Here is a 21096-nt window from a genome sequence, read left to right on the forward strand (position 1 = left end):
TTTTTAATTCGAGTTAATTCACATACAGTGTAGGATTGGCTTCAGGAGTAGAAGCCAGAGATTCATCACTTATATGTGGCACCCAGTGCTCATCCTGAAGAGTGCCCTTTTTAATGCCCATCACCCATTTAGCCCATCTCCCCACCCCACCCCTCTCCAGCAAACCTCAGTCTGTTCTCTGTATTTAAGAGTCTTTTATAGTTTGCCTCCCGCCCTGTTTTTATCTTATTTTTCATGAGATTTTGCATTTCTAACAAGTTCCCAAGTGATGCTGTTGTTGCTGTTGTTGATGCTGTTGTTGCACTCTGTACTCTACTGCCTTCCCTCACAGAAAGAAGAGCTGTAAAGACATGCAGAAAGCTTGCACTCTCCTTATGGCTCAGTGCTCAGGGTCCTTGGGGATGTTCTGAACTGCAGGTTCCAGTCACTGCCTGCCTCTGCCTTTACAGTAAGACGAAACAAGAAACTGCACCCTGGGGGACAACACAGTGCATAGGCTGTGCTCACAGAACACACTATTTCTGGAAACAGTCATATCCTGGGTTAGGCTCAGTTTCTAACTTGGTCCTAACAGCTACAAAAAAAAAAAAACAAAAAAAAACAAAAAAACAACCCTGATATGTATAGAGTATGATCTTGATTCTCTTTTGGAAGTAACTCAAAGAGTTAAAATTGAAGAGCAGTAATTTGCCAAGTACAGCTACCTGTCAGTTGGTATTTTGATATAACTGACACATTCAGTCTGAGGCTGTAGAGAGTCTCGATTAGCACTACTTGTGAAGCTGAGGAAAGAGTCATTACCATGTAAGCTGTTCTCAGAATTTGTTGTTCACACCTACCTTATAAAGAACATATGTTGCCTACAGTAGACAGAGACACTCACCCCACCATAACCTTGTTTCTCTTTTCACTTTTCACTCTTTTTCCACCATGTGCCTTGTGTTTCCCAGAGATACAGCTGAGGTCACTGAGTTTTGAGGCAACAAAGCAGAGTGAAATATTCATTAGTATGGTTGCACATTTGAATCACTTGGAAAGCTTTTTTAAAAAAATGTTTATTTTTGAGAGAAAGAGAGCGATCAGGGGAGGTGCGGGGGGGGGGGGGAAACAGAGGATCTGAAGCAGGCTCTGTGCTGACAGCAGAGAGCCCAATGTGGGGCTTGAACTCATGAACCATGAGATCATAACCTGAGATGGAGTCTCTAAGAGACAAACCCACAAAGTACCTCGAGGAAATAACAGACCACTTGGGGTTCTCAGGTCACATTTTGAATATCACCAAAAGAATGCAAGATGATCTGTATTTTACATAACTGGTGGTCTCATTACCAGTTACCTCAGAATTTTCCAGAGCATGAAGGGATCACAATACAAAAAAAACTTAGTATCTGTTGTCTAATGTCTCATGGAATTTACACATTTACATTAAGTCTTCACCCTCTGTAGGCATGTGAGTTTGTGACCCCAGTGTAGTCACCACCCAGAGACCTCTGCAGTTGGAAGGAAAACCTACAAATATGCAAATGGTAGGATGTAAGGAACGGTATGAATAAAGAATAGAATTTCTCATCCCCTATGAGACAATAAGGAGAGCCACCTCTTTCTAAGAACCAGCTATTGGATCTCAGTTCAGTTTCAAGTTTAAATATCCAATATTCATGGGGCACCTACCTGGGTGTTTCAGTCGGTTAAGCATCTGACTTCGACTCAGGTCATGATCTCACAGTTCGTGAGTTGAGCCCCTCATCTGGCTCTGTGCTGACAGCTCAGAGCCTGGAGCCTGCTTTGGATTCTGTGTCTCCTCTCTCAGACCCTGCCCCCTCCTTCTCTGTCTCTGTCTCTCAAAATAAACTTAAAAAAATTTTAAAATCCAGTATTCTATTTTGCCTCCAGAGCCAACTAAAGACAAAGAATCATCTCAAACCAATAGCTAATGTTATGATAAATGACTAAATACAAGCTTGCATAATGTGGCAGTTGATAAAATGAACCTTTTTCAGACATACCTGGGTTTCAAATCCCAGCTCAGCAGCATACAAACATGTGACTTTGAGAAAGTTACCTAGCCAAGCAAAGCTTAATAACAAGAGTTCCTATTTTGGGTTGTTGTTATAACGAATGAATAAGATAATGTATGTAGAGCACTTATAATGGCATTTGACACATGGCAAGCCCTCAGTAAATGATAGCTCTCTATTAACTGGAACTATTCTAACTAGGATTGAAGACAAAACTAGTCTTTAAAAGTGCTTAGAAGTGTTCTGAGTAACCAGCACCATCATCAGACCTGGGCATAGTTTAGATCCCTCATATTACAAATACACAAAAATACATTTATTAACGAACACATGGGCACTTGTGACATTCAGGATCCAGTGCTCAGTGTTGGCACAGCACACAACCCTAAACCCCTGGTCTCATAATTAACATCATTCAAATGTCAGGGGAATACTTCATATTGCTTGCCATGTGTACTTGAAACAAAAGGCAAATGCATCTGAATGCCACAAAGGTTTGTGACTTCTGCTGCTGCTATCAGACAAATGCTTTGGTGTTCAGGGAGAATTTGAGCAGCTGAAGTGCTTAGTAAGAGAAAAAACAAATCAACGTGTCAAGTCCTTCCTCTCTCAATAACAATAGATTCTTCCATAACAATGATTGTGTCCCAGTAGCAACAAGCATTGGCTTTCTTCCTTCTATTTGTGTTCCAATTCATGGTTTCTTAACCTGTGGGAAGTGGGCCTCCATTTGTACTCTTGCCCCAGGCCAAGCAAATGTTAGCTGGCCTGTAGCTAACACAGTAAGATGTGAAAAAGAAATGAAGTATAACTATTGGAAAGGAAACAAAAGTCATCATTATTTGTAGCTGATTCGTTTGTCTAGCCAGAAGACACCCAAGGGAATCAATTGAAACACTCAGATTTAACTCAGAAAAGAGAGAGTTCAGAAGAGAGTTCAATGAAGTGGCTGAATAGCAATCAATAGTTTTCCTGTAAGCCAGCAACAACCAGTTAGGAGATATAATGTAGAAAAAAATCCATTTGTGATGACAACAAAAAATAGCACAGAATCCCTGGAAATAATTTTTTAAGAAATGCATATGCTTTACACAAAGAAAACAAGGATATTTGTATATCTTTTAGCAAGTGGGATTTGAAAACATGGAAATTGATGCCATATTTCTGGATGGGAAAGCTAAATTTTGTAAGATGACAGCTTTAAAAATTAATTATATGTTTAATTCAATCCAGTCAAGATTCAAAGTTATTTTACCTTGATAAAGTGATTCTAAATTCACCTAAAAGAATGAATAAGGATAATAGCAAAGAAATTTTCAAAAAAGAATAATAATGATGGGACACTTGGCTTATAAGATATTAAAATGTACACATAAGTTATAATATTTAAAACATAGTATTGTCACAGGAATCAACAAACAAATCAAAGGAACACAAGCCTTGAGACTGACCTAATAAAAAGATAAGAACCCAATATACAATAAAGGAAGCATCACAAACCAGTGAAGACAGAATTCATCAACAATAGTAAATGAAAAAAAATGAAAGCCTAAAACAGCTTTAAAAAGTATAAACAAATGTTGGGGGTGCCTGGGTGGCTCAGTCGGTTAAGCATCCAACTCTAGGTTTTGACTCAGGTCATGATCTCAGGTTTCATGAGTTTGAGCCCCACATAGGGCTGTGTGCGAACTGTGCAGTCTGCTTGGGATTCTCTCTTCTTTCTCTCTCTCTCTGCTTTCTCACTCACTCTGTCTCAGTCTGTCTCTAAATAAATAAATCAACTTAAAAATTTAAAAAAAAGTATAAGCAAATGTTAAATTTTGAGATTGGGAAGAATTTTTTTTTTTAATTTGAGAGAGAAAGAGCACGAATTAGTGGCAGGAAAGAGGGACAGAGGGGCAGAGAGAGGGGGAGAGAGAGAGAGAGAGAGAGAGAGAGAGAGAGAGAATCCTAAGCAGAGTCCACACTTAGTGCGTTTGATGCAGGGCTCCACATGAGGCTCAATCCCATGATCCTGGCATCGTGAGCTGAGTTAAAATCAGGAGTTGGATGCACAACCAACTGAACCACTCAGCGGCCGCTAGATTGGGAAGAATTTTCTAAGTGTAAAAGCAATGAAAAAGTTGTAAAAGTATTGCTAGATTTGACTCCACCAGATTTATTGGCAAACACAAACTAGGGAAAATATTTAAAACATAATTGATGTTAGTATGATATGAAAAGTTCTTAGAGTCAATAAAAAAACATCAATACTCAAAATAAAAATGGAAAAGGACATAAACAGAAGATATACATATGACCAACAAATATATGAAAAAATGTCCTAACACACTAATAATACACAAAACATTTTTATGAATGAAATTGATGAAGATAAAAAACACTGAAATTCTCAATGCAGATCTGATGTGGTGATGCATACATATTCTATACTGCTGATGGGAAGGTAAATTTGCTTTTTGGAAAGCACATAAGTAATATGTATCAAGAGTCTTTTAAGCATTCATCTCTTCAAATGATTTAAAGGAGCAGCAACAGCAAATGGAGGAACAACACAGGTTTAAGTTGAATACCCCAATAGGTGGCAGCCCTGCTATGGACCTGGGTCACTGCTTCACTCCTTGCTCTGTTTTCTCATTCATAAAATGGAGGGAATTAATAGTACTAATCTCACAATACATGCAAATCAGTTAGAATAGTGTCTGGTATTCTCTAGATGATAAGTAAATGTTAGCTATTATTAAATATGTACATATAAAAATGAATATGTATAGGGGTGACTGGGTGGCTCAGTCTGTTGAGCATCTGACTCTTGATCGGCTTGGGTCATGATCTCACGGTTTGTGAGATGGAGCCACCCCTGTGGGGCTCTGCACAGAACCTGCGTGGGATTCTCTCCCTTTCTCTCTCTGCCCCTCCCCTGCTCATGCTCTCAATCTCTCTCAAAAAAAAAAAAACTTAAAAAAAAGGAATATACATATATGAAAAGTTCATAATTTTGACCCATCCAACATCTAGAAATTTATCCTAAGGAAAAATACAGGAATTTAGACAAAGATTGACATACAAAGATGTGCATCGCATCTTTATTTACAGAAGCAAACACCATTAAACCAATAATATCTAGCATGTGAATAGTTAAATGAAGTATAATACATTCAAATGATGCTGAAGTATTATACAATCATTTTGAAAAGATTCTGTTTTTGAAGATAGTTTAATGATACGGAAAAATGCTAACAAGTGAAAAAAACAGGCTATAAAACTGATTCTTTAGTAGGATCAAATTTTGAAAAATTAATTTATATATATTTTGTACATAGAGAGGCATTTAGGAAAAAGGTCAATTAGAATATTGACCAATCAGAATAACAATGTTCATCTCTGCACGTTGGAATCACAAGTTATTTTTTCCTTATATTTATTATTAGTATTTCTATTATTCAGTATTTTACACATTTTATAATGAATATTATCATTCCCATTATCATGTAACTTGAAAGGAAAATGGTATATATACATATATATATATTTGATAAGTTGCTTAACTATGTGAATGGGCTTCCCAACGTGCTCATTTTGCTCCTCTCTAACAAATCCTACTCTCTACTATAGAACAAACCCCTTGGGAACAGGGTCTATGCCTCATTTATCTGCATATTCCTATAGTGCCTAATTCACTTGTGTGCACATTGTAGTCACTCATTAATTTATAGGTCAAATCATAATCACGAAAGATTGAAATTCTTCCACAATAAGATGTAAATGATTGCTAAACTTAAAGTGTTACCACTCCCAGGGATATGTGCATTTAAATTCATCAGTTTTTTTTTTTTTTTTGCAAGGAAGATTTATTAGGATCTCGTGCACAAAAAGTGTTGTTCTAGGTACTATGGAGAATATATAGAAGTTGTTCCTACCTTTGAAATGCTTATAACCTAAACTAACTGTGGAGTAGATTAGGAAAGCAAAAGAAGCAAAAAAAGGAGCTACATCATTGTATGTTAGACACTGTGCTAGGCAATTTACTTATATCGAATTCTCATAACAAACCTTTGAGGCAGAATCTTCACAGACATTTTACAAATATGGAAATGGGAGGCTTGGGGAAGTTGGGAGACTTATCCAAGTTCACAGAGTTAGTTAGTTAGTTAGTTGCAGAGGTGGCATTTAAACCCTGGACCTTCTGGACCTGACTCTAGACTATTAATGAACACTGCCTCATCAAAAGGGTGTGTGTGGGGTGGGGAGCTCATACCTAGCTTACAGTGTTGCTGTAAAGACTGAATGAGTTGGGGCACCTGGGTGTCTCAGTCGGTGAAGCCTCCAACTCTTGATCTCGACTCAGGTCATGATCCCACAGTTCACAGTTCGTGGCATGATCCCATGGTTTGTGGGATTGAGCAATGTGTCGGGCTCTGTACTGACAGAACAGAGCCTGCTTGGAATTCTCTCTAAATAAATAAATAAATAAATAAATAAATAAATAAATAAATAAAAAGACTGAATGAGTTAATACAAGTAAAGGGCAGTGTCTAGCACTTAGTAAACAGTCAACAAACATTGGTTATTGTTACAGGAAATCAGAGGATGGAGAAACGATATCCAGCTGGGAATGGATCAGGAAAGGCTTTCCAGAGGAGGTGACATTGAGGAAAAGGTTGAATGTTAATGAAGAGTGATGGAATAGGGAGAGGTGGGAAAGCTCAGGTTTATGGGGCCATGAGTAGATAGGAGATAAGGGGTGGCATGGGAGCTATTGGGAGATAAACCTCCAAAGAGAGGCAGGGGTCAAAATGTGGAGGGCCTCAAATGCCTAATTTAAAACCCTGGAGTTAACCACTGGGCAATGGGAGCCATTAAAAGTTTTTGAGGAAGAGAAAGATAAAGCGTTCTTCAGCAGCAATGGAGCTGGAAACTTTGCAGTTTTATCCTTGAATGTTACCCACTGCAGAAACCAGCAAACTGAGGAGTAATGTTTTGGACTGAAGGAAAGGAAAGGGGAAAGAAGGAGGGAGGTTGAAAAACCAGAGTGGAGTGAATTAACTAGAGGACTATAGAAATGAAAAGTGCTCCTGGTGGGAAGTGGTGGAAAGGAGCTCTTCCCTGATTCCTCATTCCGGAGACAGCCCAGGGACTGAACTCGAACCATAACCTACGTTTTCCCAATTTTACGACTTCCCCATTTTAAGTTTCCACCTCCGTGGAGGGCTCCATTTAACTTCTAGACTGTGCTTTTGGCCAGTGAGGAGTAAGCGTAGGGCATTAGGACCCAGCGATTGTTGTAGTGAGAGAGGTTGAATCTCAATCTCTCAATTTTTCTCCCGAGCTCCCTCCTCTTCCTTTGTCATTCTAGCTGCCTGCTGCCTCCGCAGCATCCCTCTAGCTCTCCTTCCTTCTATCTCTCTCTGTGCTAACTGTCTGCGCCTTAGACAGGGTGCGCAAAGCCGAAGGATTGGTTGGGACCTGCCTTGGTAACCCCATGGCGTCCCCCAGAACCGTAACTGTCGTGGCCCTCTCAGTGGCCCTGGGACTCTTCTTTGTTTTCATGGGAACTATCAAGTTGACCCCCAGGCTCAGCAAGGATGCCTACAGTGAGATGGTAAGTGAAACAAATGGGTGATGAGGGACGCACCCCCGAGGGATTGCGAATACCTCTCCCCTTCTTTTCTTCCCCGTCCGTGGTCCCACCCCCTTCACCCCTACCCCCACCCCGGACCATCCCTTCTCCCCAACAACTTTGCAGCTCTGAAGGAGCATCTGGGCAAGAGCGATGTGGGTTATGCCAGGAGCAACTGTTTTGGAGCTACTGAACACCAGTTGGGGGAGGGGTTGCCCAGCGAGTACACCTCCACCTCCAAATAAACCAGAAGGCTGAGACCTGCGTAGCACCTGTCTTTGGCAGGAACCCTTCCATCCTTCTAGCACACCCAAAGTGTGGGCAACCAGTCTGCAAGTCTGATTCCTTCCCCTGGAGCTAGGAGTTTAGCAAGCTGGAGAGTTTATTCATTTTCGGGAAGAACAAAGGGGAAGGAGGGAAACAGCTGGAGGAGAAAGGGCTACTAAAACTGGTGATTTTTTTAGGGGCAGGAAAGGTATTCCTCATTCCAGGAGGAGAACTGATCCCCTAGCCCCCTGGGTGTGTTGTGTCTGTATGCTTGAAACAAAGCAGTCTTGGCCCAAATAAAGGTCACTGAGCACCTGCTTCCTCCCTTTCACTCAAGGGAGACCTGGATGTTGTGTTGTGTTGTGTTGTGTTTGTGGGCTAATCTGCAAAATCTGCAAAGTCTGCCTCTTCGCTCCTGCGAAATAATCCATAATCCCCATCTTGCCCTGTGGATGCTCAGGGCCAGGTCCTCTGCAGGTTTTCCCTTCTGCAGAGTTGGAATAACCAAAGGTGACTGGTCAAAACATTTCCTCTGCAACCTGGGGGCTGGGCTGCTCTCCCTAGTTGGACGTGAAGAGGACTTGTTCCTATGCTGTAGAGTGCTAGGGGATGGCAGGGGATGTTTCCAGCACTTTCTGTCTCTCGCTTCTCCCCGTCACTTTGCCTCTTCATTTACCTGCCCCAGCTGAAGAGAACCTGTTTCTCACTGCCTTTGCCAGACTGCCAGTAATGGGAGGGAACCCATTACTGAGCTCTCAAGGTCAAGAAGGAAAGGAGCTTAGGGGAGGAACAGGAAGGGAGAGAGAAAAGAGGCAAGAGAGACTCCCCATTAGGACTGAGGCAAGGAGGAATAGCCCCACACGTTGACAGGAATAAATAGCTCTCCTGGAGCCCACTGCGGAGCCTTCGAGGGCTCCTCAATGGGAGCTGCAAATGGATGGAGACTGGCAAATTGTAGATGCTCAGAAAATGTTTGCAGGCAGCTCTGGCTTCTGTGTCAGGGTTTGAGCTGGTGCTTTCCATGTCTCTCTTATCACAGGATCACCCTGAGGTGGGGGAGGGTGGCTGGGACTCAAGGGTCTAGGTCTAGCCCCAGTGGCAAATCCTAATATATTTCTTCTTCTCCCCTCCCCTCCTCCCATCACGCTTGACCAGATGGAATTGAAATCAGGTCAAAATGAGTATCCAAGGCAGCCTGCACTGGGGAGGGGCAGGGAGGTGGGGTAGCAGAAGCCTCCAAAGGCAGAGGGACAGGGTGGGAGGGACATGCCACTATATTTTTGTCTTGGTGGTAGTAGTTTGGTGTTAGATTATAAATACGTGAATATGCTCTTGCTTTTCTTTACTTTTAGTATGTACAGATATTTCTATGTTTGTGTGTGCACCTTAGGTATTTTTGAGCTTTCCCTTTCCTCAGGACATAGTACGCTTCTTCAGTATACTCCCTGTCCCCCAGGCCCTCCTCAGCTGTTTTAGAGCCCCCTCCCCCAAGCTGCACCCTAAGTACAATGTTAGGCTCTGCAGGCAATCCAACTAAGATGGAGTCACCCAGGAAGCTTCCTGCCAGCTTGGCAGGAGTTCCTGAGGAGGACCAGCCACCAATGGGTTTATAGTAGGTTTCTTCCTAGGGGGTCAAGCTGTTTATTGCAGTCTAATGAAAGTCAGAAGAAACCAATATCAAATTTTCATATCATATAAAGGAACATGTTTAAATAGGTGTAAGCTAATATAGCAGGACAGAAACATTGTGTGTGTGTTGTGTGTGTGTGTGTACACACAATTCTGTGATTATGTGTTTAGGGACATCTGGAGGGAATGGAAGAACTGTATCTATCTGGGAGGTAGACCTCACAGTAATGTGAAGCTTGAGGAGGATTTTCAGATTGCCTTTTCCAAGGTCCCCTCCTGCATTGAACATTGGGCCCCAGGCTGGAGATGGGCACAGGGCCCACTGCACCAGTCCTGGGCTGGCCTAGCTTTATTCTTGAATCCATAGGAAACGGGAAAAATTCAATTCTAGTACAAAGAAGGGGCTCAGTTTATATTTGTTGAATGGATGAGCAAATGAATGAATTATTGGAGCATTCTCTTGGCTGGTCACCACCCTTCAGATTTCTCTGGTTGGATCTTGATTATGTAGTACAGGAGCCATTTCTTGCTCTTAGAAGGGCATATGGCCCCTCAGGACCCCAACTCTAGATCAGCTGTGATGATTATTTGGAATTTTCTGTTTTCCATGTAGGAGTGATTCCTCTGCATTGATAGTCATGCATTGCCTGCAGTGGCTTTTCTTACAAGATCTCAAAGTGTGGTAGTTTAAAGATTATTTGTTCTTTAAAACATATCAGTGAGGTAAATTCATTTAATTAGTTATTCTTATTTTACTGATGGATTAAACTGATCCAATATCATAGGGTAAACTGTTGTGGGAGCAGAGATTAGAAACCAAGTCCATGACTCAGTTCTCTCAGTAGAGGAGTCATTAATGATCACAACTGCCTTTTTGGATGTCAGAACTTACAACTGATTCTTGAAAATACCTGGCACATTCTTGCTTCTTTTTTGTAACAGTACAATTGCACCAATCCATACTTTTACTTTGAAACCAATTTTTCAAATTTAGAATTTTGGTTTTTTTCTTTTCTGCCACTATTTTTTCCCCTGTTCTAAAACCATTAGTGTTATGCCTATGTGTTGTCCCCTCCATGGAGAATCGTTGCTAAGAACCAAATGGACACATGACTATGAACTTCTTTCCTGTATACTGCAGAAGCCAGGAAAAGTTAATGGATGGAGCATAGGCTTTTGGTCAGATAGCTTTGGGCTTGAGTCCTGACATTCTTGGTGTCTCAGTTTCCTCATTTCCTCAACTTTACCTCAGAAAGTTGTTGCAAATATTAATCGAGATTATATATGGAAGCATCTGGTATAGTGTTTACATATAGTGAGTGTTTAAGAAATGCTCTGGGTGAAGTAATGATGATCATGGATTCTACATTATGCAGTGGCTTCCTGACTAATTTGAATGGTCAGTTTAAGGGATTGAAATCAGGCATTTAGAAGAGCAAGATGCTATTTTCATGTGCCCTGGTGAACAGACATTTATGCAATTAGCTAATATTGAAAACTCCACACTTGCTGCTGGGTAATGCACAGTGGATTCCATGCAGAACTTCCAGATGTCTCTCTGAATTGCCCATTTGGTGTGTGTCGCCCCATACCTCCTCCAAATTTAGCAAGTATCATTATAGAGTACTCTAAAGCCCACGTGAATTCAATATGACTGATCACTCCCTTGACTAAATACCTTCATTAATTCACTTGAAATTAGGAGACAACGCTTACAAATGTTGCTAAGCAGCTTCCTGTGCAGTGATGGGGAACAAACAAATGGTTGACTTGCTCTAAATTTGGTATTCAGCTCTTTGTAGCAGTGGTTCCATTCTGTAGTCAAAAGGGGCCCCATGTAGAATGGTAAGAAAATGCCAAATTCCTGTCACAATGAAGCCAAGGGATTGTGGCCCTAAGGAAAACAGGGCAAGTCTCTGCTTCTTTACATCCCCTCATAGGGAAGGTTTGTTGATTTGATTGATTTGCTTATCTTATAGTCAAATGCCCTCATGTTTGGGCAGTTTATTTAATGCCCTTAGGTAATCTTTTATGCTTCCAATCACCGCCATTAACTGCTTTCCAGCTAGGTAATAAGACAGTAATTCACTGATGCCTAGACTGCTCTCTGAGGTGGTACAGTACATTTATTCTGTCAGAGAGGAAACTGACCCTGAGATGTGAAGTGACTTTACTTAGTTCATACAACTAGCCATCCCACGCTAAACTACATTGGAGTTTATGCCAAGGAACTTGTGGCCCCTCAATGGCCAACAGCTGTGCTTGTTTCAGAGCTACCTTTCTTTAACAGTTGAAGTCAGATTCTTCTGCCCTAAAATGCAGTGGGGAAGAGAATTGCTTAAAATGTGTTTATCATTCACATGGATATTTGACAATTAAACACGTGATGGCTTTTTATTGCCCTTAGGAAATAATAATTCACATATGGCACTTTTTCCCTACAGAGATGCAGGAAAATCATACTTGAGTCAGTATATTCTGCAGTGGTTATGGTCTAAGACAGCAACCAGGCTGAGAATTTTAGCCAAAATATATTTTTGTCAGTGCCCTCTTTGGCTTTCATATAGTTTTTTTCTCTGTAAATTTTAGTGAAGAATAGCATTCTGAAACGTGTATCTAACATAAATGAACTGCTCAAGGAATTTTCAGAATACTCCTGTGCAACCAGCACCCATATCAACAAACAGACCATTACCAGCTCCCCAGAAACTCCCCTTGGGGCTCCTTCCAGCTACTACCTCCCCAAGAGTAATTATTTTCCTGAATTCTAAAAATGTAAGTTAGTTTTACCTGTTTTTGAACTTTATACAAATGGAGGTACACAGTAGATTAGCCATTTTTTTTTCTTTTACCTAACTGGCATAAATATACTGAAGTGGACCAAACCATTTGGCCTCTGTTCGCATTTTGTCCTGTTAGCTGACTTGGACCAGTTATTAATTGCACTTGAAGATGAATGTAATTAGACAGTTTTTAAAAAATGTTTATTTATTTATTTTGAGAGTGAGAGAGAGAGAGAGCAGGGGAGGGACAGAGAGGAAGGGAGAGAGAGAATCCCAAGCAGGCTCTGCATTGTCAGTGCAGAGCCTGACGTGGGGCTCGATCTCACAAATTGTGAGATCATGACCCAATCTAAAATCAAGAGTCAGACACTTAACTGACTGAACCACTCTGGTGCTTCGTAATTAGGCAGTTTTGAGCTGTTCAAATTTAATATCATTAACATGAGATCATGGACCCTGGTGTGTTGTGAATAGTAAATGACAAAAAGAAAAAAAAGTATGACTAAAGAAAGGCTCCATATGTTTTTGACTCATGTCTGAATCATATTTTCTCATACAATAAAAATATACCTGTTTGATTCATTGTTATTACCATTAAAATAATCACTGTGGCTTACAAACACATGGTCTTCTCATTGTGTGGTTCATTAATTATGAAATGTGTGTTTGTGGCCCTTGGTTGATGCCATGATGCTGTGATTTTTTATTAAATCTCCAAACTGCACATTTAATTTATAAAAGGGGAAACCCAGATAATAAAATACTTAATAATTTTCTCCAAGCAACTTAGGGGCAAAACTAAAATTGAAATTTAGCTTATCTTAAGAATCTCAGCCCAAGGATATTGCTGTATGCTTCCCATTGAAGGGATTTGAAACATTTGACTAAACACTCCTCTTTTCTTGCTTCCTTGCCCTATAAGGAAACTATGGTTACAGGGTCTAGGTCATTGCAATGGAAAGGAAACAGATCTAACAAAGTGATCTGTGAGAGCCTTTTGGGAGAGTGACTAGGTCAACTCTCTTTATTCTTACTATTAGAACAATTAAAGTCTTTAGAGATCTAGTTACTATAATAGACTCAAGACATGCGACCCTTCTATTGTTAGAACTGAAGTGGCCCAGACCAAACATTGATGGGGCTAACAATAGTAGGATTCTTTTGATGTCTCCATCCTACTCCACAGGAGAAAGAATAAAGGGCTTCCTATAATTTCAAAACCCCACCCAAGCTGAGTCCCATCTCTAACAAATTAAACACTCCCTGTCTAGAGTCCTGGAGAATAGGTGCTATCTGTACCTACTCAACTTTGAACTAAAGATTTGATGAAATGGCTTATGGTCATGCAGTTTCCTCTGTAGGAAAGAAGGGAAATAAAGAGGCAATAGCCTCATAAAAGAGCCACAGCTGTTGTTTAAGAAGTTAGAGAAACAACTGAAAAAGTAATAAGGAGTTACAGCAAATGTAAAGAAAAAAAAAGGTCACTATGGGTGCCTGGGTGACTGCGGCTCAGGTCATGATCTCATGGTTCGTGAGTTCCAGCCCCGTGTCGGGCTCTGTGCTGACAGCTCAGAGCCTGGAGCCTGCTTCAGATTCTGTGGCTTCCTCTCTCCCTGCCCCTCCCCCACTCGTGCTCTGTCTCCATCTCTCAGAAATAAATAAATATTAAAAAGAAAAAAGAAAATAAAGGTCGCTGAAGTCTTAGGAACTTTATTTAAAGACCTGGAATTTGGCCGAGTGCTACAGATTCCACTCTGGTATAGTTAAGAATCTATTATTGAATGATGGGTGGTTAGCCTTAGCCAAAACAGAACCATTTCCAGAAGCCACTCAGCCAGCATCTGAAAGTCTTGGCTCTGAACTTGACTGTAAGAAATTCTTCTTATCTCCTTCATTCATCTTGTCAGAAGCTTACATTTAGGATTAGGAACTGCCTTTTGGGAAGCTTTGTGTTGTTAATTAGAAATGGTCCTTACTTAAAAGTGTTAAGGAAGCCTCTTGGGTTTAGATTTCTTTCCTTAATGTTGCCCTGCTATTGTCACCAGAGTGCAGAGTGGAAAGAATTGGCAGGTGGCATCTAGTTTAACAGCAAGAGGAAACAGGCATACTTTTCCCCACCACCAGGTGCCCTAACCCTCATCTATGCTCTGCTCCATTTGGGTCTGGCTCAGTTCAGCCCAGGGTTTTCCACTGCTTACCGGTGAACCTCTCCCCTAATTTCTGTCAAAATCCCTGATTAACCGAAAATGGGATGAGGGAGGAAGAATGTCTAACTTGCTGTGTTTCTTTATGTGCTCAGGGACAGGGTGAGGTGAAATGTTAAACACAGGATCTGACAGGGCCAGGATTAGGAAGAGGTAAGTGAGGCAGAGCTGTGCAAGTGCTGACTTGGATCTTGCCTTTACTTAAAGTTTTGATATTTTGTTCTTTACAGATATTATCTACCTTAATCAAGAAGTGTTTTTGGTGCCCTCTTAAATTTTGCATTCCAGGCAAATAGCCTTGCTCATTTCACTTTAATCTTAACCCTGGCCAGGAAAATGAGGCTCAGAGAGGTAAAATAATTTGCCTATGGACACCCAAGTAGAAAGCGACAGAGATGGGATTTAAAGGCAAGTCTGATTGAATCAAAACCCATGGGGTTTTTTCCACTGAACCATTGGTCTTTTAACAGTCCTCATAGAGGATTATCTTGTGCCACTCATGATAATTAATCCATGAAATAAGGTGTATTCACTTATCCAGAAGTGAGAGAAATGACTTAACATTTGTTCCAAACCTAGATTGTGTGAACATATTCTAAGTGCCAGATGCTTCTAAGAGGTCAAATTGGCTTTCTTCCTGATTCTTATAATCCTTGCCTTGCATATGGAACTTTTGATTATTCTCTTCTTGAAAACCTTGGCCCCCATGACCTTGTCTTTTGGCTTTCCCCATACTTTTCTGACTACACTCTCTTCTGTCTACTTTGTGGATTCTCTTCCTTTTTCCATTTCTTAAACATCTGTCACACAATTTTCCCTACTGAATACATTCTACCTGGGATACTGATGACTATCCATTCTGTATCTTTATCCCAGATCTCTCATACTGAGCTGCCTACCAGACATCCCCACTTAGATGTCTTAGAGATACTTCAACTAAAAAAAAACCCAAATTGAGTCCCTTATTCCTTCCTACCCCTTGCCCCACCCCCAACTTGTTCTTCCAGATGCATCCCCAAACTTGGAGAATGGTAACACTCTTCTATGCAGGTACCCAATCCAGAGAACAGAGAATCTTTCTTGACGTATCCCTCTCCCTCAGTGTCCACATCCAATATGACACCAAATTCTGTTGATTTTGCATTAAAAGTATTCTTGACTATCCCTTCCCTCTCTCCTTACTGTCATTACCCTACTCTTATTTGGTTTCCTTGCTTCCAAGCATACCTCTCCCAATCCATCCTCCACATTACTTCCAAAGGGACCTTTCTCAAAAGCAAATTATGTTACTCCTCCTGGCTTATAGGATAAAGTCCACCTCTCCAACACAACATATATAGTTCTCCATGATCTCACGGTGACACATATATAGACATATATAAAAGGATATATATAGTTTTCATGATCCATTATTCATATCTATCTCCTCTGTCTCATGTCTTACTCTGACCTCTCCCTCCTCCAACCTATGCTGAACTGGGGCAGTGTTTGAAACACACACGTCAGTTTTGTGCTTCAGGGCCTTTGCTCGTCCATTTTCCTGTGCCCCAATGAGCTTCCCTTGTTGATATTGCAAACACCTGCTCTTCCTTTAATATTCCACTCTAGCTTTTCTCAGTTTCCATCTAGGGAGACTTGACCACTCTGGCTTGCCTCTACTCTATCCACTATATGATTTTATTCAGCACCCATTACACTTTATTGCACTTCTGTATTTACATTACTTTTCATCATATAAACTCAAGCTTCAGGAAGGCAGGGCCTTTGAATGATTGACATCTGTATCCAAAGTACCTAGTACAGTGCCTAGCACAAGGAGGCACTAATAAATATTGAATGAATTAATGGATACTTACTAAAAACAAAGCAGTGGGCCCACCTAGTAAGACATTTGATGAAATCTCATTGATTTACTAAAAAATGAGGATCAGGCCAATCTGAATACAGTGAAAAATATGATTATCTATTACTCTAAGGTCAATATAATCTTATTGCTTTGTAATGTATCCAGTGACTCCCTTCTTTGTTCTATGATGTCTCACTTTGGGCTATAATTAGACCTTGTACAGGCTTCTATCATGTGCTGTTAACCACACTGCTCTTTACTGGTGTTTTATGTATCTATTTCCTGCCACTAGACCAAGAGCTTCTTGACCCTGTCTTATTTACCTCCTTATCTCCATTGCATAATCCATGGTAGGTGTTTAATAAATATTTGTTGAATTAAAATTAATGAACTTGCACCAGGCTAATCAAAGTAGTGTCTTGTAAAGGCCTAAGGATTTATCTCAATGACCATGAGAATGATTTTTATCTTACTATATTTTAAAGATATATAAGGGTCTAGTATGTGCATACATTTGTATTTTTCTATTCACATAGCACTCACTTTTTAATTTTTACAGATTACACAGATATAAACTCTAGCTCAGTTTTTGTCTGACTTATCAGATTCCAAATTAGGGAAGTCTAAATTAGTGAAGCCTTACCATAATGTGCCTTGCCTTGTTTCATTTTGGTTGGTATTCATATTCAACTGGGTTTGGATGAGGCAAGTGCTAGAAAATGTAGATATGGCTAATCCATACCAGATTTTATGGGCCCAATAAAATTTCTTTTATTTATTTTTTAAATGTTTGTTTATTTATTTATTTATTTATTTATTTATTTATTTAGAGAGCACAAGCAGGAGGGGCAGAGGGAAAGGGAAAGAGAGAATCCCAAGCAGGCTCCATGCTGTCAGCACAGAGCCCGATGAGGGGCTTGTTCTCAAGAACCAAGAGATCGTGAACTGAACTGGAATCAAGAGTTGGATGCTTAATTGGCTGAGCCACCTGGGCACCCCTAAGTTTTTTTAAAATGCTTTTAGTGTTGTTTATGATTTATAATCAGAAAATAATTTCTAACAATAAAGCCAAATTCTCTTTTGTGCTGTTACTAAGGTTCAGATCACAGGGTCCTCAGAAGATTGCTTGCTTTTTTCTCATCTTAATTACAAGATTTTACTTAGGGGCCACAGTAAAAAAAAAAATTGGGACCTATTGGGGACATAGAAAGGGAATGGTGGGGAAGGAGGACCTTGCTTGTGTTTTCTTCATTCTAATGTTAAAATCATGGTTAATGTGGCATTCCTTATGGTATTTCACTCTAGAAACGTGCTTACAAGAGCTATGTCCGAGCCCTCCCTCTGCTGAAGAAAATGGGGATCAATTCCATTCTCCTCCGCAAAAGCATTGGTGCTCTTGAGGTGGCCTGTGGCATTGTCATGACCCTTGTGCCTGGGCGTCCCAAAGATGTGGCCAACTTCTTCCTACTCTTGCTCGTGTTGGCTGTGCTCTTCTTCCATCAGCTAGTTGGTGATCCTCTCAAACGCTACGCCCATGCTCTGGTGTTTGGAATCCTGCTCACCTGCCGCCTGTTGATTGCTCGCAAGCCAGAAGACCGGTCTTCTGAGAAGAAGCCCTCACCACCACCAGGGCAAGCAGGGAATTCCGGGAATGCAGAGGAGCAGTCCTCCTTATATGAGAAGGCCCCTCAGGGCAAAATGAAGTTATCATAGGAAAGCAAAAGTGCAAAAAGTGGACCTTCCAGGCAGTTGCCTCCATCACACCCAGGAAGATGTCAGTGTGTGTTTTTCATTTGATTTATTTATCTTGAGGGAAAGGAAAAAATATAATCTGCAAGTTAATGGCCCTATTGGCTTGTGTACACCTATACCCTAAAATGACCTCCCCACATAGACATAGTGTACCACCTTTAATCACTCCGGGGAAATTCTCACATCTTGCTGCATGCACATGTATATGGCTAACTATTGAAGTGTATTTGTGAGATGGACTCCAGCAAGCATGTGACTGTAAGACTATATGTGGGAAAATGTATTTACTGTGTGTGTGTGTGTGTGTGTGTGTGTGTGTGTGTGTGTGCGCGCGTGCGCGTGCATGCAGGTGCGAGGAGAAGGCTCTGATCTTAAACTAATCCTGCACAGGTATCCTTCCCTTTATAGACTGATTCTAGTAAGGGCAGAATAAAATAAACCTCCTATAAAGAGAATCCTACTTACTTCTGGTATAAATCAAGTGATATGTTTCTGTGGCATGAGGGAATTTCTCTCAATAGATTAAGCTGAGAACCAATTTATCACTTTAGGAAAAAGTTCCTTCAATTTGAGACACTGAGTTATACTGATTAGCCTCCACTGTAACAGTTGTTGAAATTTTAAATACTCTATATTCAGTTTAATTAAAAGAAGGGATATATGCAGTCTGTACATAATCTAATTCTTCAAGTTATAAAATTGGAAGTTTCACCTTTCCTTTGCCCCAATCCAACCTACTAAGCTCCTTTACTCACAGTTTGAAACTGACACAGTAACTTGTCACCAGACCTCTTTTTTGGATTTTCTTAAGCCAAAAGCTGTCTCACTTCCTACTATTCTCAGCAGCTAACCAGGATTTGGCAGCTGCTCCACTGTTGCAGTTGAGGGAGCAGGGATTAGTCCTGTTAGAATTCTGTGAATCTCAAACTCTAGCTGTTCTCTTAGATCATCTGAAACTTGACAGAGCTGTAACCAGTGTTTCCCTGCCAGACTCACTATTCCTATTGAATCTTCACTGAACTTTGCAAGTGTAAGCAGAGATCCAAGTTACTCCCATGGTTGTCTCCTCTACACCTCTTTATCAATTCTGGTGGGTGGAATTTATCTGGGGGAAGGACATTTGATATGGGTTAGTTGGATTGAGCAGTATGAAACATTGCTTTCTTCATTCCATACTGCTGTTTCTCCTTGTTAGATGTACTTTGATGGTTTTAATATTATTGTGCCAGGGATGGGGAGAGGGGTGGGGGTGTTGTGTGTGTGGGGAGTACAAATTATTGTATTTTCTTCAGTGTCATTGTTCTTGTTAATTGATACCTCTGTCTTATTTCTCTCATTCTTTCAAAATAAAAATTTTTGAAATTTGGAGGAAACTGCCTGGACAAATAATGAAAATCTGGGAAGAAAGGGTCATATCAAGCGATTCAGGCTCTTTTATTTCTGATTCTGGATAAGGGAGAAGAAAGAGAAGGAGAAGTATAATCACTTAATATACTAACGAGGTTACCAACTTTCCAATCTCATTTTAAGTTTCCCCACAATTTTGTGATGTCAGCATATAAAACAGAAAGCCATAGAATTAGGATCAATACAATTTTCAGGTTTTTGGAGTTCTGTTTCACTAGATGATGCCAAGGGAAGGTGGAAGAGTGATTTCAGAGAAAATTGCAGGTATATTAAATAAAGGTGAACCAGTGTTCTCTCACTGTGTGTGTCCACAAAGTGGCACAAATTCCAATGCCACAGACCTGTCATATTAGTAAAGTTATTTCACCACTCAGAGCCCCAGTTTCACCATCTACAAAAGGGAAGGGGATTGAAGGTTTAAAATCCCTTCCAATTCACATTTGGGTCTATGAAATCATTAAAAGTATGAAAAATGACTCGAGAAATTTTCAGTTTTACTAGATAGGAGCAGCTGTCATAGCAAATATCAAACATTCAATTCTTACGCATGATTAAACAACAGTTCATGAAAGTACTCCGAAAATCATGAGATGCAGTCAATAGTAATTTCTGTGTCATCTTTCCAAAATATATCAACTTAATCTTTGATTCGTCATTTCTTCCTAAGATTTCAGTTTTCTCTTACAGTTTTGCCTACAATTTATGGGTATGCTTTGGCCTCAAAAAAAATCAGTAAGAGCCACTCAGTTTACCTTTCCTCTCTAATTCCTACTCTAGTTAAGAGATTAAACTAGGGACTAAACTCAGGTCTCAGACTAAGCCCATGTTGCTGTTTTAGCCAGTTTCTTTAAAACTCACTGATTCCCCAAAGTTAGAAATCTTTACGTGTTGCCTGGCGGGTTACGTGCAAGGTGACACACCTACTTTAGGACACAGGTTTCTAGCAAACCCTGGAAGATATGGCTGCCCAACCTCGGTATAAAGAGGGCAGATCCAGCTGTCCCTTCTTCCCACCCCCTTGCTTCACCTGGGAAAAGCGACAGCTTCATAACCTAAGTCTCTTGTACAGCAAGGGAGAAGCAGCCTTTATTGCTAAGTTTGCAGTTTCATGTTTTTCTACAAAGTCCCGACATTGGGGTCAATCTGGGCAAAATGATCACTATAACTGAATTGCTCTTGTTAAATTCAGGAATCGAGACACTAATTGTCGGGTTTCAAGCAAAATAACAAAGGCAAACATTATTAAGACAGTGGGAGCGCTAGCCATCACCTAGCTCTGGCAGCAACGGCCAATCAGCTAGCTCTGGCAGCAACGGCCCACACGCCCCCCGTGCCCGGGGCGGGGGGGGGGGGGGGGAGCGGCTCTCCGGAATTGGGTCTGCGTCAGCCCGCTCACGGCCTCGCGTCCTTGAGTTGAAACGCAACCAATCAGGCTTCAGCAAAGCGCGCCTCTGCCTGGCCGCGGACTGGGTCTCCGCAGAAGCGCATGCGCGGGGCGGGGCCCATTTATTTGAATCTAGGAGGCGGTTTTTGAATTCTGGAGGCTTTGAAGAAGGAGCGTGTTAGGTGA

The 21096-nt window shown here is 40.8% G+C and overlaps 2 protein-coding genes across 2 annotated transcripts in view; both read left to right on the forward strand.

Annotated features, from left to right (window-relative positions):
- The first annotated feature begins 1124 nt into the window (after positions 1-1124).
- Positions 1125-18800, forward strand: TMEM35A (transmembrane protein 35A). The gene is made up of 2 exons (XM_015081739.3): positions 1125-7620; positions 17673-18800. The coding sequence occupies exons 1-2, from the start codon at positions 7501-7503 to the stop codon at positions 18078-18080; spliced, it is 528 nt and encodes a 175-aa protein (XP_014937225.1). The 5' UTR covers positions 1125-7500; the 3' UTR covers positions 18081-18800.
- Positions 18797-21096, forward strand: part of CENPI (centromere protein I) — an 80057-nt gene continuing 77757 nt past the window's right edge. The window contains exon 1 of the mRNA XM_027053797.2: positions 18797-21092. The gene's annotated coding sequence lies outside the window, so the exon portion shown is untranslated. The remainder of the gene's footprint in view (positions 21093-21096) is intronic.

This window comes from Acinonyx jubatus, chromosome X, assembly GCF_027475565.1.
Source record: "Acinonyx jubatus isolate Ajub_Pintada_27869175 chromosome X, VMU_Ajub_asm_v1.0, whole genome shotgun sequence".
NCBI classification, from domain to species: domain Eukaryota; kingdom Metazoa; phylum Chordata; class Mammalia; order Carnivora; family Felidae; genus Acinonyx; species Acinonyx jubatus.

Excerpts from the sequence above, each read along its gene's own strand:
- TMEM35A (XM_015081739.3), top strand. The coding sequence starts at position 7,501 with ATGGCGTCCCCCAGAACCGTAACTGTCGTGGCCCTCTCAGTGGCCCTG. Across the intron at positions 7,621-17,672 it reads AGGATGCCTACAGTGAGATG|AAACGTGCTTACAAGAGCTA; the intron begins GTAAGTGAAACA and ends ATTTCACTCTAG.